This window comes from Leucopleurus acutus (genome assembly GCF_964270905.1).
Source record: "Leucopleurus acutus genome assembly, chromosome: 6".
Taxonomy (NCBI): Eukaryota; Metazoa; Chordata; class Mammalia; order Artiodactyla; family Delphinidae; genus Leucopleurus; species Leucopleurus acutus.
Window position 1 is genome coordinate 118,617,382 of NC_139149.1, and position 13,711 is coordinate 118,631,092.

General features: G+C 57.8%; 1 protein-coding gene across 1 annotated transcript in view; it reads left to right on the plus strand.

Annotated features, from left to right (window-relative positions):
• The window catches only part of FARP2 (FERM, ARH/RhoGEF and pleckstrin domain protein 2), a 93,124-nt gene that overhangs the window by 73,697 nt on the left and 5,716 nt on the right, over positions 1-13,711 (plus strand). Inside the window, exons 14-21 of the mRNA XM_082841885.1 lie at positions 1,754-1,914; positions 5,765-5,854; positions 6,198-6,331; positions 6,701-6,782; positions 7,527-7,776; positions 8,617-8,747; positions 11,931-11,999; positions 12,552-12,641. Coding sequence (XP_082698011.1) covers positions 1,754-1,914; positions 5,765-5,854; positions 6,198-6,331; positions 6,701-6,782; positions 7,527-7,776; positions 8,617-8,747; positions 11,931-11,999; positions 12,552-12,641 — 1,007 coding nt within the window. The remainder of the gene's footprint in view (positions 1-1,753; positions 1,915-5,764; positions 5,855-6,197; positions 6,332-6,700; positions 6,783-7,526; positions 7,777-8,616; positions 8,748-11,930; positions 12,000-12,551; positions 12,642-13,711) is intronic.

Here is a 13,711-nt window from a genome sequence, read left to right on the forward strand (position 1 = left end):
CTCCCGTTCGTCGGCCCATTTGTCGGCCCCCGAGCCCACCCTGGCCTTGTCACAGGAGGCTTCAGAGCTAACACCACCTCCTCACCTGTCACCTTCTGCTATGTAAAAATAAAGTCAGGTTTTGCAAGAACTCTGTGGTAAGCTGTGCCCTAGTAGCTTTCTGTCGGGCGGGAGGGCTGTGCGGGGCGGGAAGACGCGAGGGTCACCCCATGGACTTGTTCTCAGAACCAACGAGGGTGAGCGTCTTGGTTCTCACACCTTGAGCAACACGCCTGGAAGAATAAGTAGCTTATTAGTAGCTTCTACATCTTTTCTGAATTTTCACTGTGTGAAGGTGTCTCATTATGCAATTCCGGGCTACTTAGGGACACAACGGACCTTGGAGTGTGATCCTGAACAGCTCAGCCGGAAACGAGCCTCTTCTGCAGTCAAAGGAGCCATGCCTCGGGCACAGCCCAGAGCCCTTGCTCGGTTTGGTCCCGGAGAAGTGACAGTGCAGGCCTGTCGGGGGAGGGGAGGTAGGCAAGGCACGCTCTTTTAAGGTGGCTTAGCTTATTTTAAATGTGTAATAAAAGCAGATTTTAATAAAACTGGTTCCGATAATTTCACGTCCTTACGTTGTCCAGGTTTTCTAATGTCAGTGAACGTTTCTCTGTGTCTTAAATCTGTGTGGTTGTGAGAATCCCAGAGGAGAGCCCTGCTATCCGGCATTGGTAGCCCATCCCCAGAAGCCCTGAGTGGGGTCCCGGCTTCCCAGAGCTCTGAACTTGTCAATGTGAAAATAAGGGCTCCCTCCCGCCCTCAGGCCACGGTGGAGGGCTGCAGGGGCTTCTGCGTGGCAGCCCGGCCAGCAGGAAGCTCTCTGCACCAGCCTGCCTCCTACACACTTCATGCTTTAGGCTGAATAAACTAAGTTTTGGGTCTATAAACTGGTCACCGTGGGTAACTGCATTTGGTCCCCAATCACAGTGTGAAAGGATCTCGTTTTGAAACCCGTTGTGTTACTTCTAGCGTTTTGTAAACCGACTTAATAATCATACTTAGAGATAATGGTAGTTTGGGTGTTAAAACGCTATACATTTATAAACTCAAGGTAAATGTCTATCTTAAATTGCTTTTGAACAGTTAAACGTCTCCTCTAAAACTCTGCTTTAAGGTGACTTTCAAACGTGGCATTTAATAGTTACTAATCTCTCATAGAAAAACATTAGAAATAAACCTTTGAGGATTTTTTTAAATAGAAAAGAGAATTTCTTGATCACAAAATGTTGGATGAAATAGAACGAGGCCAGAATTTTGGCTTCAGTCTGGTCAAAAGCAAACATCATTTTCAGAAGGGGAAAAAATTAAGTATTAGTTACTTTTGTGGTATGATTCTAGAAATCAGAATAAAATCCTTGCTAACGAACAATTCAGGGAAGTAGAAAACAGTATGACGAGTGTGATCCAGTGTTTTAAGTGAATGGTTAATGAGTTTGGCCTTAGAATACACGTTCTTTTCCAGATAAGTCAGCGTCAGTTTGGCCTCTTACGTGCGCTCCCTCCTCCCCGTTGGCTCTATTGTGCCTGCGTCTTCCCCGGGAACCAGAGCCCTGGAGGTTCTCTGGGGAAGCGGGCTCTCACTTGTCACCGGTTCTCACCGTTGCTTTATGTCACACTGAGGCCTGCGTGTCTCCGGAAGGGCCTGGTGGCAGGTGCTGTCCCTCGGGTCTGCCCTTCTTCATCTCTCGCTCCATCGCCCGTTCACTTCCAGGCCTTTCCGTGGAGAGTCCTCAGCTTCCCTCCACCCGGAAGACCCCACCGAGCCTGAGCCCACTGGGCCCAGCCGAGCAGGGCTCCTCTCCCCTGCTGAGCCCCGTCCTCAGCGACGCTGGCGGAGCCGGGACGGACGACCAGGAGGAGCTGAGACACAAGGTGGGCGCCCCTGGGGGGCTTGCTGCTGGGGGCCTGGGCAGCAGGGGCTGGGGGTTCCCCAGTCCTGAGACCCTCCCACCACCTCCGGGGCGCTCGGGGTCCCTCTGCGCCAAGACGGGCCTCCTCATTCCTTTCACGTTCCTGGCGCCCGTAGGTTCCAAGTGCGGGGCTGTGGATCCCGAGGAACTGGGGGCCTCAGCCTCCCCGCTTTGCTGGGAGGAGGCCTGGGGGTCAGGCGAGGCCGTGGGGCTGGGGGCTGAGGCGTTCTGGAGGTGCGTCCCAGGGGCTGGGCGTGTGGACTTGCGGGGGAAGAGTGAGGTCGGTAGGCAGAGCGCCACGGACCAGGCAGAGAAACGTGCCTGCTCGCTGGTGAGGCCACAGCCTGAAGCATCGCCAGGGAGGCCCTGGCCCCCCAGATGCACGCTGGGAGACCCCCAGGTTTCCTGATGACTCCCCTGGCAGGTCCTGGAAGCCTTGGGCTCCCGCGTCGGCATCTGACTGCCCGGCTGGGGTGGGGGTGCGGGGGGGCTGCCCAACCCTCCCTCGGAGCCCGTGTGCCAGCTTCCTGGGATCCCTCCTCCTTCCTGTGTCTCCCACTTACTGTGCTGTTTTTCCTTTTTAATAGAAATTGGTGGGGACGCACAGTATTGGGAAGGCCTGAAAGGGAAGGTGGGGTTGCTCCCCTGCCTGTGTGTGGGCACCAGGCTCGGGGCTCTGTGGGGACAAAGCAGGGCCTCTCGCTCTGCCCTGACCTGGGGCCTGCGGGCAGGTCTGCTTGCTGGTATGGCTGGCAGAGCAGCAGCTGTTTTGCTGTCTCTCCGCTGAGTTTCCTAAGAGGTGCTCTTTGCTCTGGAAATCAGGGGTTGGCCCTGGCTACCCAGGCTGGCCACCCACGAGCTGCTGCTGACCTCTCTACTGCTGGCATCCCCTTGGCACCTGCAGTATTCCTGTGACCTCAGCAGTGATACTGCCGTGGTTGTTTCTGAGCGTCTGTCTGGGCACCTTCACCCGCCACGGGAAGAGGAGCTGGTCTCGGGCCTCAGTGGGGACCCAGGCAGGAAATGCTCACCGGCAGCGTGCGTGCGACGTGTCCGCGATCCAGACCAGAGCCAGGACGCTTGGCCACAGGGAGATCCAGGCAGGGAGGGCCGAAGCCTCCCAGACCAGGCCCGTGGGCCTCCTGGGGCAGCTCTGACCCCAGAGAGCTCACTGAGCACACAAGCTCAGTGATTTTTCAGTGGATTTGAAGCAGTCATTTTTTAATAGCACAAAGCCCAGAAAGAAAGAATTGACGAGCATGAAGTTTAGAAAGGCGGCCTGCAGGTGTCCGGGGCCGGACACCAGGAGATGCCATGGTACCGTGTGGCTGCCAGTGTTGTGGGAAAAGCTGGCGTGAGAAGCAGCCCACGGACGCGCCACACACAAGTCCCAGAGGGAGGACAGCAGGACAGGCTGTGAAGGGTCAGGTGGAACCTCCTGGTGTCCCCGCGGCTGAGGGGGCGGCTGCCGTAGCAGTGGCCTCCGGGACACACAGGAGGAGCGGCCTCTGCTGCCACGACCTCCCTAAACTCCCCAGGGCCCCGGGGAGAAGTCTCAGACCCCACGGTGCAAACCCGGCCCCACCTTCCTCCCCGAACGGGTCACCTGCAGACTCGGACCCTCGCCCTGCCGCACTCCTTCCCTCGGCCGACTCGCCACCTCCCCCCACCCAGACCCTGACCATCAGGGTTACCACCCCTCAGCCTGGCTCTCCCTTCCCTGCGCCTCCTGACCAGCCCCGGCCCCCAGACACATCCTGAGCCCCGCGCACCCCGATGTGCTCAGATAGGCCCCAAACACCCTGCCTTCCCACCCCGCTGGTGACCACTTGGCTCACCTTGTAGCCCCCCATCCTTGACCTCTGGGCTGGCCCCCACCGCCCAGCCTCCCGGCCCCGCCCTCTCTAGGAGGCAGCCGTCTGTCCTGCCAGCCTCCACCCCACCTGCTCCCTTGGTCCTTCTGTGCGCTTCGCTGCCCAGCTGGGTCACTTCCCCGGTAGCTGGAGTTGCTTCCTGCCTGGGAAGCTGTCAGCTCGAGGGCAGGGACCTCTGTTCCTGGGCACGTCCCAGGTGCCTGTTGGCATGGCTGCAGACGTGAGAGGGTCGGCCCTAAATCCTCCATCTGGGGGAAGAGCAGCGGGGCGAGCATGCGGGGGCGGAGCAGGACCAGGTGTCCGCCAGGTAGGAGAGGGTGGAGGAGAGGCCATGCACCGACCTTGACCGAGGCGGAGGCAGCTCTCTGAGGTGTGCTCAGAGTGGGGTGGGGCCCTGCAGGGATAAGACACAGCCCCCAGCCCAGGTGGGCACGAGGCCTGTGCTTCGCTGGGAGCGCTGTGCTGCCCTTCCCGCTCCTGAGGGTCCTGTCACCGCTGACTTGCCTGTGGCCCCTGCAGATGGTCAGCGGCCCTGTCGCAGGTTTAAGAGCCCCGGGGCTGGGCCACGTCAGCCAGCCTCCGGCTCTAACCGCCGGCACAGATAAAACGTACATCGCTTGGCAATTTTAATGACTTCTGTGTGAGTTAGGCTGAACTGTTGCTAATCACATACATTCATGCATGGGCAGACCTCGTATTATTGCGCTCTGCAGGTACTGCTTTTTTTTTTTCCTACAAATGGAAGGTTTGTGGTGACCCTGTGTCAAGTCTGCCAGCGCCATTTTTCCAATAGTATTTGCTCACTTTGTGTCTCTGTGTCACATTTTGATAATTCTCACAATACCTCAAACTTTTCCACTATTATTATGGTTGTTGTGGTATCTGTGGTCAGTGAGCTTTGATGTTACTACTGCCACTCACTGAGGGCTCAGATGATGGTTAGTATTTTTAGCAGTTAAGTAGTTTTTTTTGTTTGTTTTGCTTTTTTTTTTGGCTGCATTGAGTCTTCGTTGCTGCCCGTGGGCTTTCTCTAGTTGTGGGGAGGAGGGGCTCCTCTTTGTTTGGGTGCGTGGGCTTCTCATCGCGGTGGCTTCTCTTGTTGCGGAGCATGGATTCTAGGCACGCAGGCTTCAGTAGTTGTGGCTCGTGGGCTCTAGAGCGCAGGCTCAGTAGTTGTGACGCACGGGCTTTGTTGCTCTGCGGCATGTGGGATCTTCCTGGACCAGGGCTCGAACCCGTGTCTCCTGCATTGGCAGGCAGATTCTTAACCACTCTGCCACCAGGGAAGTCCCAATTAAGTAGTTTTTAATTAAGGTATGTACATTGTTTTTTTAGACATAATGTGGGAATTCCCTGGCGGTCCAGTGGTTAGGACTTGGTGCTTTCACTGCCATGGCCCCAGGCTCAGTCCCTGGTCAGGGAACTAGAATCCCTCGAGCTGTGCAGCATGGCCAAAAAAAAAGGGAAAGACACAAGGCTGTTGTACCCTTAATAGACTACAGTATGGGGGAAATGTAATTTTATATGCACTGGGAAACCAAAAAAATTCATGTGACTCACTTCGTTGCAGTATTTGCTTTATTGCGGTGGTCTGGAACCCAACCCGCTATCTCTCTGAGGTGTGCCTGTATCTGTGTGTTAAGCAGCTACAGTCCTGTGAGTGATATCTGAACAGTAATTTCATCACAAAATGAGTAATTAGCTTCACTATATGTTGCTGTTTAAACAGCAATTCTTTTCTCAAAAAAGAATAATATAAAATGAGAAGAACATCTGGGGGCGATACAGCGGGGCTTATATCTTCACTTAGAAGTGACGCTCTCAGGAAGTGCACGTGAAGATCACGTGACAGCGTTAACTTGAGCAGAAGAGCTGGCGCGCTAGGACCGTCGGCGACGTGGCCGGCTGGCGCGCTCACGCTGTCTGCACTTCTTGCAGTGTGCGCCCGCGGACGAGGCCTACTTCATAGCAAAGGAGATTCTTGCTACAGAGCGAACATACCTGAAGGATTTAGAAGTTATTACCGTGGTATGAAACCTAAGTCCCTTGTTGCTTTGATTTTCTTAATACTTCTTAAATCTGGGCCAGGGACACAGGATCCCCCCCGAGACCTGCGTGTGTGTGTGTGTACATGTTCTGTTAGATACGTCTGCCTTAAAACATGTCTACGTCAGGTCGGAATAGTGGGTCCGATTTTTGTGAACCCGGGAATATACCCCTTCGAAGCTTTTCACGCACAGTTGCTCTCTTCTGTTGCAAACTGGCTGGTCAGCCGTGGCGCGGATTTGAGCTGGCCTCGTGGGGGCTCCGGGGCCGGTGCTGTGTGTCGTCGGGGGCCAGGTCCCTGGGTCACCCTGGGCTCTCCCGGCAGTGGTTCCGGAGCGCTGTGGTCAAGGCGGACGCCATGCCTGCGGACCTGATGACCCTGCTCTTCTCCAACATCGACCCCATCTATGAGTTCCACAGCGGCTTCCTGCGCGAGGTGGAGCAGAGGCTGGCGCTCTGGTAACGGCCGCAGGCGGCCCCGCCCGCGTCCCCGTCCCGGTGTCCCTGTGCGCGGGAGCTTCCCAGCGTCCTCGCTAGCTCACGAGGGCCGCTATTGCACGAGACGGCGTTAGTCCCTAGCGAACGCCCCTTGCATTCACCCTGTTCCAGAGGAGAGGGCAGAGGCAGGTTACAAGGAGACCCCTTTTTGCCCGGTCACCACCATTTGGAGGATGGCTGAGATGTGACAACCGCCTCTGTCAAGTACGGCCTCGCCCTCAGAGGTGCCTGCTGAGCCTGGGACCCCCCAGGGCACTGGCAGCAAGCGAAGCGTAGCTCACACGCTGTCGCGAGGTTTTGACCGTGTCTGTCTGTCCGTCCCCACTCCAGGGAGGGGTCTTCCAGTGCCCAGGCCACAGGCGACCACCGACGCATCGGGGACGTCCTGCTCAGCAACATGCTTCAGCTAAAGGTAGCGCGGGTGTGCGCGCGGCTCTCGGCCTAGCAGCTGGCCGTGTGGGCGCCGGCCCCCCCGCCAGGACAGTGTTCCCCCGAGAGTGGTGCACGAGTCAGGGCAGCTTTCCCCGCAGGCAGCGCGGCGCCCCGAGAGGACGGCGTCCGGGTCAGCGGGTCAGCGCGCGCTCCGCTGCGAGCGCTGTTGCCGCTCGGGACACGCCCCCCTCAGGGCAGGTCCTCTGAGAGCCGCCTCCCGCGCAGCGCAGCGCCGCGCCGGCGGCACTCTCGTCCCGACACGCTCTCCTCGGGATACAGCGCGCTCCCCCAGGGCCGCGGGCCGGTGCAGCTGCTCCTGCTGAGCTCGCGCCCGTTCCCGGCCTCTCCCGCGGCCTCAGCGCTCCGGGCGGCAGCGCGGGTCGTGCTTCCAGCGCTCGGCGCTCTCGCGGGACCGGGACCGATGGGGTGGGCGTCGCCCCGAGGCCCCGCCCCGAAGCCCCGCCCCCAGAAGCCCCGCCCCGAAGCCCCGCCGTGCCTCCAGGCCCCCGGTTTTGGGGGCGGGTGGTGAGCGCGTCCCGGAGTCCCGGAGGCGGAGGCGCGCGGCGTGAACTTAGGGCCCGCACGCACGCGCGGCCGCCGGGCGGCGCTCCTCCAGCCCGGCGCGTCCCCTGTGATGCCCACCGAGGCAGACCGGTGTAGGGGGAGACCGGACAGGGGAGGGCGGGGCCCGGGGGCCGCCGCTCAGCTGCCCCCCGCCCCGCAGACGCTCACCCGCCACTTCCAGAGGCTCCACGAGGTCCTGACGGAGCTGGAAGCAGCAAGCAGGCGCCTGCGGAGGCTGGAGGCGCTGCGCCGGGACTTCGAGCTGCAGAAAGTCTGCTACCTGCCGCTGAACGCCTTCCTGCTGAAGCCGCTGCAGCGCCTGCGCCACTACCGGCTGCTGCTGCGCCGCCTGTGCGCCTCCGACCGCCAGGACCCCGACCGCGGCGACCAGGACCGCGCCGACCGCCGCGGTGAGTGCGCGCCCAACACCCCGCCCCCGCGGGCACCCCGTTCTCCGCCCGCGGCGCCCAGGGCAGGGGGTCGGTGGTCTGCTTCTGAGCCGCACACCTGGGGGGCCACGTGGCCTGGGGGAAGCTTCTGATGTCGGTGGGCTTTGTCATTCCTGACTTTGGTGAGAGGGACTAGGGAATAAACCCTGACCCTTGTGACCTCAGATAGGACTGACTTCCAGCTGCAGCACAAACGTAGAGCAGGAAGTCACTGCCTCTCAGGTCCGGTCACCGCTGTCTGTCTCTGAAAGTACAATACGAAGAGCTAGGTAGCCCTTCCTTCCAGCGGGTCTCCCGGTGTCCTGAGAATAGATCAGATAACTTTCTGACGTACAGGGAGCAAAACAGACCGTATGATGTGGACAGCGCCCTTCCTCTGCATCCTAAAAGCAAGTGTTTTGTGTTTGCCAAAAAGGAGGGGACAAAATTGCCCAGAATGTTTCCATGCATTTTAGGGGAAATGTGAAAGAAGAGCAGCACAGGTAAAATGAGGGTGGGCGACGCTGCTTTGCCCGTAACGTTAAATAGTTGTTTATAAAGACTCTGCCCTTTCTCTTTACCGAGCGTGAGCGTTGGCTAGTCAGCAGTTTGGGCTGAACGAGTCCACGTTTCAGGTCATCTGCAGGGACCCACACTTGCTGTCCCTAGCAGTCCTGTGAGGAGTTTGAGTACAATGTTCCTGGAATTAAAACCACCTTTAAATTGTCAGTTCCTGTCACAAACTGGTGGGTGGAGGGTTTCGACCATGCCACCCCCAGCTCACCTGCCCGGGCACCTGTACTGAGGGACCTCCCCATGCAGAAGCCCTCAAGGCCATCACGGAGGTGACCTCCACACTCCAGCACAGCCTCGTCCGGCTGGAGAACCTCCAGAAGCTGATGGAGCTGCAGCGGGACTTGGTCGGCATAGAGAACCTTATTGCTCCCGGCAGGGTGAGTGACTTTGAGAAAGTTCTGTGAACTGGTTACTGTTTTTAATTGAGATATAATTCAAAATGTGTGACTTGGTGGCTCTCAGTATATTCATGAGGTTGTGCAACCGTCACCACTAATTCCAGAACATTTTCATTCCCCGAAAAGAAGCCCCATCGCTGTCAGCAGCCGCCCCCGCCCCGCTCCCCGGTCCCTGGCAGCTTCTCATCGGCTTTCTGTCTCTGGGCTTCTCTCCGGACATTTCATACACATGGACTCTCACGGTGTGTGGCCTTCTGTGTCTCACTTCTTTCACTCAGCGCAGTGTCTTCAAGCTTCATTCGTGTTGTGTGTTGTGTTGGGGCTTCATTGCTTCTTGTGCCTGAATAGTGTTCATTCTCTGGAGACACCGTATTTTGGTTACCTGTTCATCTGCTGATAGACACTTGGGTTGTTTGCACTTTTCGGCCATTGTGAATAGTGCTTCTGTGAATGTCATGTACAAGTCCTTGTGTGAACATGTGTTTTCATTTCTCCTGGGCACAAACGTACATACCTAGGAGTGGAATTGCCGGGCCTGTGTTTAACGTTTTGAGGAACCGCCAGAGTTGTCCACAGTGGCTGCACCACTTTACGTTCCCGCCAAGGGTATAGAATGGTTCCGACTTCTCCATATCTTTTTTTTTTTTTTTTTTTTCTTTTTTGCGCGGTAGGCGGGCCTCTCACCGTTGTGGCCTCTCCCGTTGTGGAACACAGGCTCCGGATGCGCAGGCTCAGCGGCCATGGCTCACGGGCCCAGCCGCTCCGCGGCATGTGGGATCTTCCCGGACCGGGGCACGAACCCGTGTCCCCTGCATCGGCAGGCGGACTCTCAACCACTGCGCCACCAGGGAAGCCCTTCTCCATATCTTGTCTTTGATTCTAGCCGTCCTGGTGGTACGTAGTGGCATCCCTTCGTGGTTGTGATTTGCATTTCCCTAGTGACTGACATCAAGCATCTTTTCATATGTTTATTGGTCATTTCTGTGCCTTCTTTGGAGAAATGCCTGTTCAAGTCTTTTGCCCACCTTTTAATTGGGTTGTGTTTTCACTGTTGCGAGATTCCTTATCTACTCTGGATACCAGACCCTTGCCAGGACATGACTGCAATATGTTCTCCCATTTTGTGGGTTATCTTTTCACTTTCTTGATGGTATCACTTACAACACTGAAGGTTCTAATTTAGCTGGTGTCTGATTTGTCTGTTTTTCTTTGGTTGCTTGTGCTTTAGGTGTCATAGCTAAGAAACCGTTGCCTGACCCAAGGTGTGAAGGTTTGCCTCTGTGTTTTCATCGAAAGGCTGTTTATGTTTTAGCTCTTACATTTAGAGCTGATCATTTTGAGTTTTGTGTATGGTGTGAGATATGGGTCCAACTTTGCTCTTTTCCAAGTGGATGTATAGTTGTCCCAACACCTTTGCTGAACTGTCTTCACTCCTTTGTCAAAAATCAGTGGGCCATGGAGTGTGAGTTCGTTTTTGAACCTTCAGTTGTATCCATGGGTCTGTATGTCTCCCAGGCTGCTTACTTTCTGTCACTAATTCCTTTTGCTTTGGACTCAGTACTGTCAGCAAAAGAAAATTGTTTTAAGGGTTGCACAAGTCCAGTGGTTAAGAATCCATGCTTCCAATGCAGGGGGCGCAGGTTCGATCCCTGGTCAGGGAACTAAGATCCCGAAAACAAAGGGTTGCACAGGGATGTGGGATGTTCCTGTCTCAGCACAAACGTAAGAGTATTGGAGCGCGGGTGTATAAATCCTGTTTTGCATTAGCCCTTGTTAGAAGAAAGGTACTGCGAGTGTGGGACGATGAGCTCAAAGAAACAAGACTAAGGAAGGTTTTGCCCTCCTGGAGCAGGGCCTTGGCTGGGAGCTGGGAGGGCTCTTGTTACACTGTTGTTTCTCTGAGTGCCCCACGCAGTGACTTATAGATGGTGGCCCCAGGAAACTGTCACCAGAGGGGCAAATAAACAAGAGCAGCCACGTAGAGCAGAGGCCGGGGCGGGCTCCCCGGGGCGGCCTTGCTGCCGTCACCGCTGCTATTAGTCAGGGTCTCCGAGTCCTGCCTTAACCCCCGGGGTTCCTGGCCTCCCCAAGTGAAATGCGTGCATCAGTCAGAGACGAGCCCACCCCAGTTGTCTGAGCGCAGGGTCGAAGAGCAGGGCTGTGAACTGAAGGTGGGTGACGAGGCCCCGAGGGTGAGCACTGCCAGGCATTGAGGAGGCGGGACCTCGGGAAGCGCACCCCCAAGGGCTGGGGTCTCTGGGGAGCGGCGGAGCTGGCCCTGCAACGACGGCAGGAAGGCCGGCCAGCTGCGGCCCAGAGAGGGCTGGGGGCCGCCCTCCTCCTGCAGGGCTGTCCCTTGGGTTGGGGCTGGCTTCTCATCCCGCTGTGTCCGTGAGGATTACTGGGTGAGCTCTCCTCCCTGTGCCCTTGCTCAGGTCATCTGAGGGCTGTTAAGGCCGGGGTGTTCTCGGGGCACCAGCCCGTGCTGTTTGTCTGATAGAACAGCGGACGGCAGAAGAGTCCCCAGAAATCGTCCAAAGCGGACTGTTGGGGTCCCCGGGACAGTGCTTCAGCCAGGGCGCAGGCAGTTAGGGATGTCAGACATCTGTGCCCCGGAGGCAGGTGCGGGGCCCGGCCCGGCGGTGAGGGGAGCCCCGAGTCCCGGGGGGAGAGGGCTGCCCGGGACACGGGGGGCTTCCGCTGAGCTTCAGCCCACGGGAGGGTCTCACTCTGGGCCGTAGCACCTTCGTGGCCTTAGGAATCCTCTGCTCAAGCGCCAGGGTGGCAGCTGACAAGTCCCCTGTGACGTTTGGTGGGAACCAGGTGTCCTGTCCTCCTCCCTCCCATTCTCAAGCTGCCCTGCCCAGCTTTTCTCAGAGCTGAACTCACGTCATCTCCATGGTGGAACCTTCCAGAAGCTGCCCCTCAACAATGCCCTTTGCCTTGTGTGCCGGCTCTCAGCACAGCCGGCCTGTGGGAGCTCAGAGACCAGGCACCGAGTTAACCGACACCAAACAGGATGCGGGTGACCGAGGGGAGCGGACGGGAGGGAGGCTGGAGTGGCACGGCGGGTCCTCAGGCATCCATCCGGGCAGGAGGGCGCCGCGGAAGGGCCCGAGGTGCCCTCGGCCAGCACACAGGGACCCCGATGGTGTCTTGCAGGAGTTTATCCGCGAGGGCTGCCTCCACAAGCTCACCAGGAAGGGCCTGCAGCAGAGGATGTTCTTTCTGGTAGGTGCGATGGGCGCGGTCCAGGCGGGCGGCCTCATTGTCAGGAGCCGGAGAGGGTCGCAGAAACACTCCCGGGCCTGCCACCTTCCTTATTCTGGGTTCTGGGCACCTGTCTGCAGGATGAGCAAAAGCCCGAAGGTAGAAAAATGCACACACCTGCGGCTGCAGGACCGCTCTGCTCGTGCCAGCGTCAGTTCGCAGGGCCTTACTCACGAGCCCAGAGGTCCTCCCAGCAAGTCCCTGCCGCCAGCAGGTCCCCTTTTGTCAGCTCCCTTCCTCGCGCCCAGCTAGTGGATTCAAACCCCAGCCTTCCTGGGTGGGGGTGACTTTCAGGACCAGCCCCCCAGCGCCTCCCGCCGGCCAAGAGGTCTGCTGGCCCATGTGGCAAAATGACTGTACGAATGGAACAAAAATCCTTTTTCTGCCAAAAACCTCCAGCAAACTGCGTAAGCACACGGGGCCCTTGGAGTTGAAGTTGGTCTGATTGTTAAGATGTTGAATCCTTGTTACTTGTTTTTAGAATTCATTTGTCTAAAGCTTCTGGTCCCTCAGTTCTCAGACATGCTGCTGTACACAGGCAGAGGTGCCTCAGGGACCAGCCGCTTCAGGATCCGGGGACTCCTTCCGCTGCACGGCATGCTGGTGAGCGCCCGGCGCCGGGCGGGTCCGGACCGGGGGTCGGGGGCCGCGCCGCGTGGCAGCACCTGCCGGGCTGTGCACGCCTTTTCACCCTGTTATGGCTACTGTTCTCGGTGCTCAAACAGCCCCACCTGCAGCCCCTCCAGGGCCTCTTGACCAAGGCCACCAGCCCCTGCAGGACAAGGCCCAGCTCCGCCAGGAACCCAGCTACTCCTCCCAGGGAGCCCTGTCCTTTGGCGGGAGACTCCGTGAAAAGCCCGGGTCGGGCACTGGGGCCACCGCGCTGCTGGAGGGGTTGGGTGCTGACACAGCTTTGAGAAGAGAAAGCTGGACCCCGAATTCTTAAGACTGTAGAGTGTTCACTTCCTCGATTTTATACTTCTCTCTTTCATACGGACGATTTGGGTTTCTCTCGGCATCATAATTAGTTATTTCACACACACACAGCTTTATAATGGTAAAACAGAGACCACCACCGCTAAAGAGAGGGTGGGCTGCAGGGCAGGACTGGCCCCAGGGAAGCTCCCGGTGACCTCCACTGAGTCGTGCTGTGTCCTCTCGTTTGTCCTTTGACCTCCACCCCGTGAAGAGGCGCAAGCTCTGTCTTCAGAGCTCTTGAGGGGCTGGGCCGCACCTCATGCTCTGTCCACACCACATGCCGCCAGGGCGTGTCCGCATCCCCACCGTCTCAGTGCCGCGTGGCGTGTTAATATTGTCTCTGATGAGCGGGAATTCTTCGTCTTAATGGGATGCGGTCTGTCTTCTTCTCCGTGGTCAGTGCCTTCTGTGGCCTTAAAGGTCATGGAGAGACTCCCTCTTGAGTGTAAACCTAGACTCGGCCTGGAACCCATCTTTGGGAACAGCAGAGATAGGAGGCCAAGTTCAGGTTTTTGCTATAAAGATGTGCTGTTTGTCCAGAACATCTTACACAGTGAGCACCTCTCCCTGCAGCCCTGCCAGGCCCCGTCCAGGTGTAGGATGGGTGGGGTCCGACCCCTGTCCAGTTCCCAATTCCCAAAGCGTCAGCGCCGTCCTCCGCCCCTTTCTCCTTCGTGGCGTCTGGCCCTTCTCCC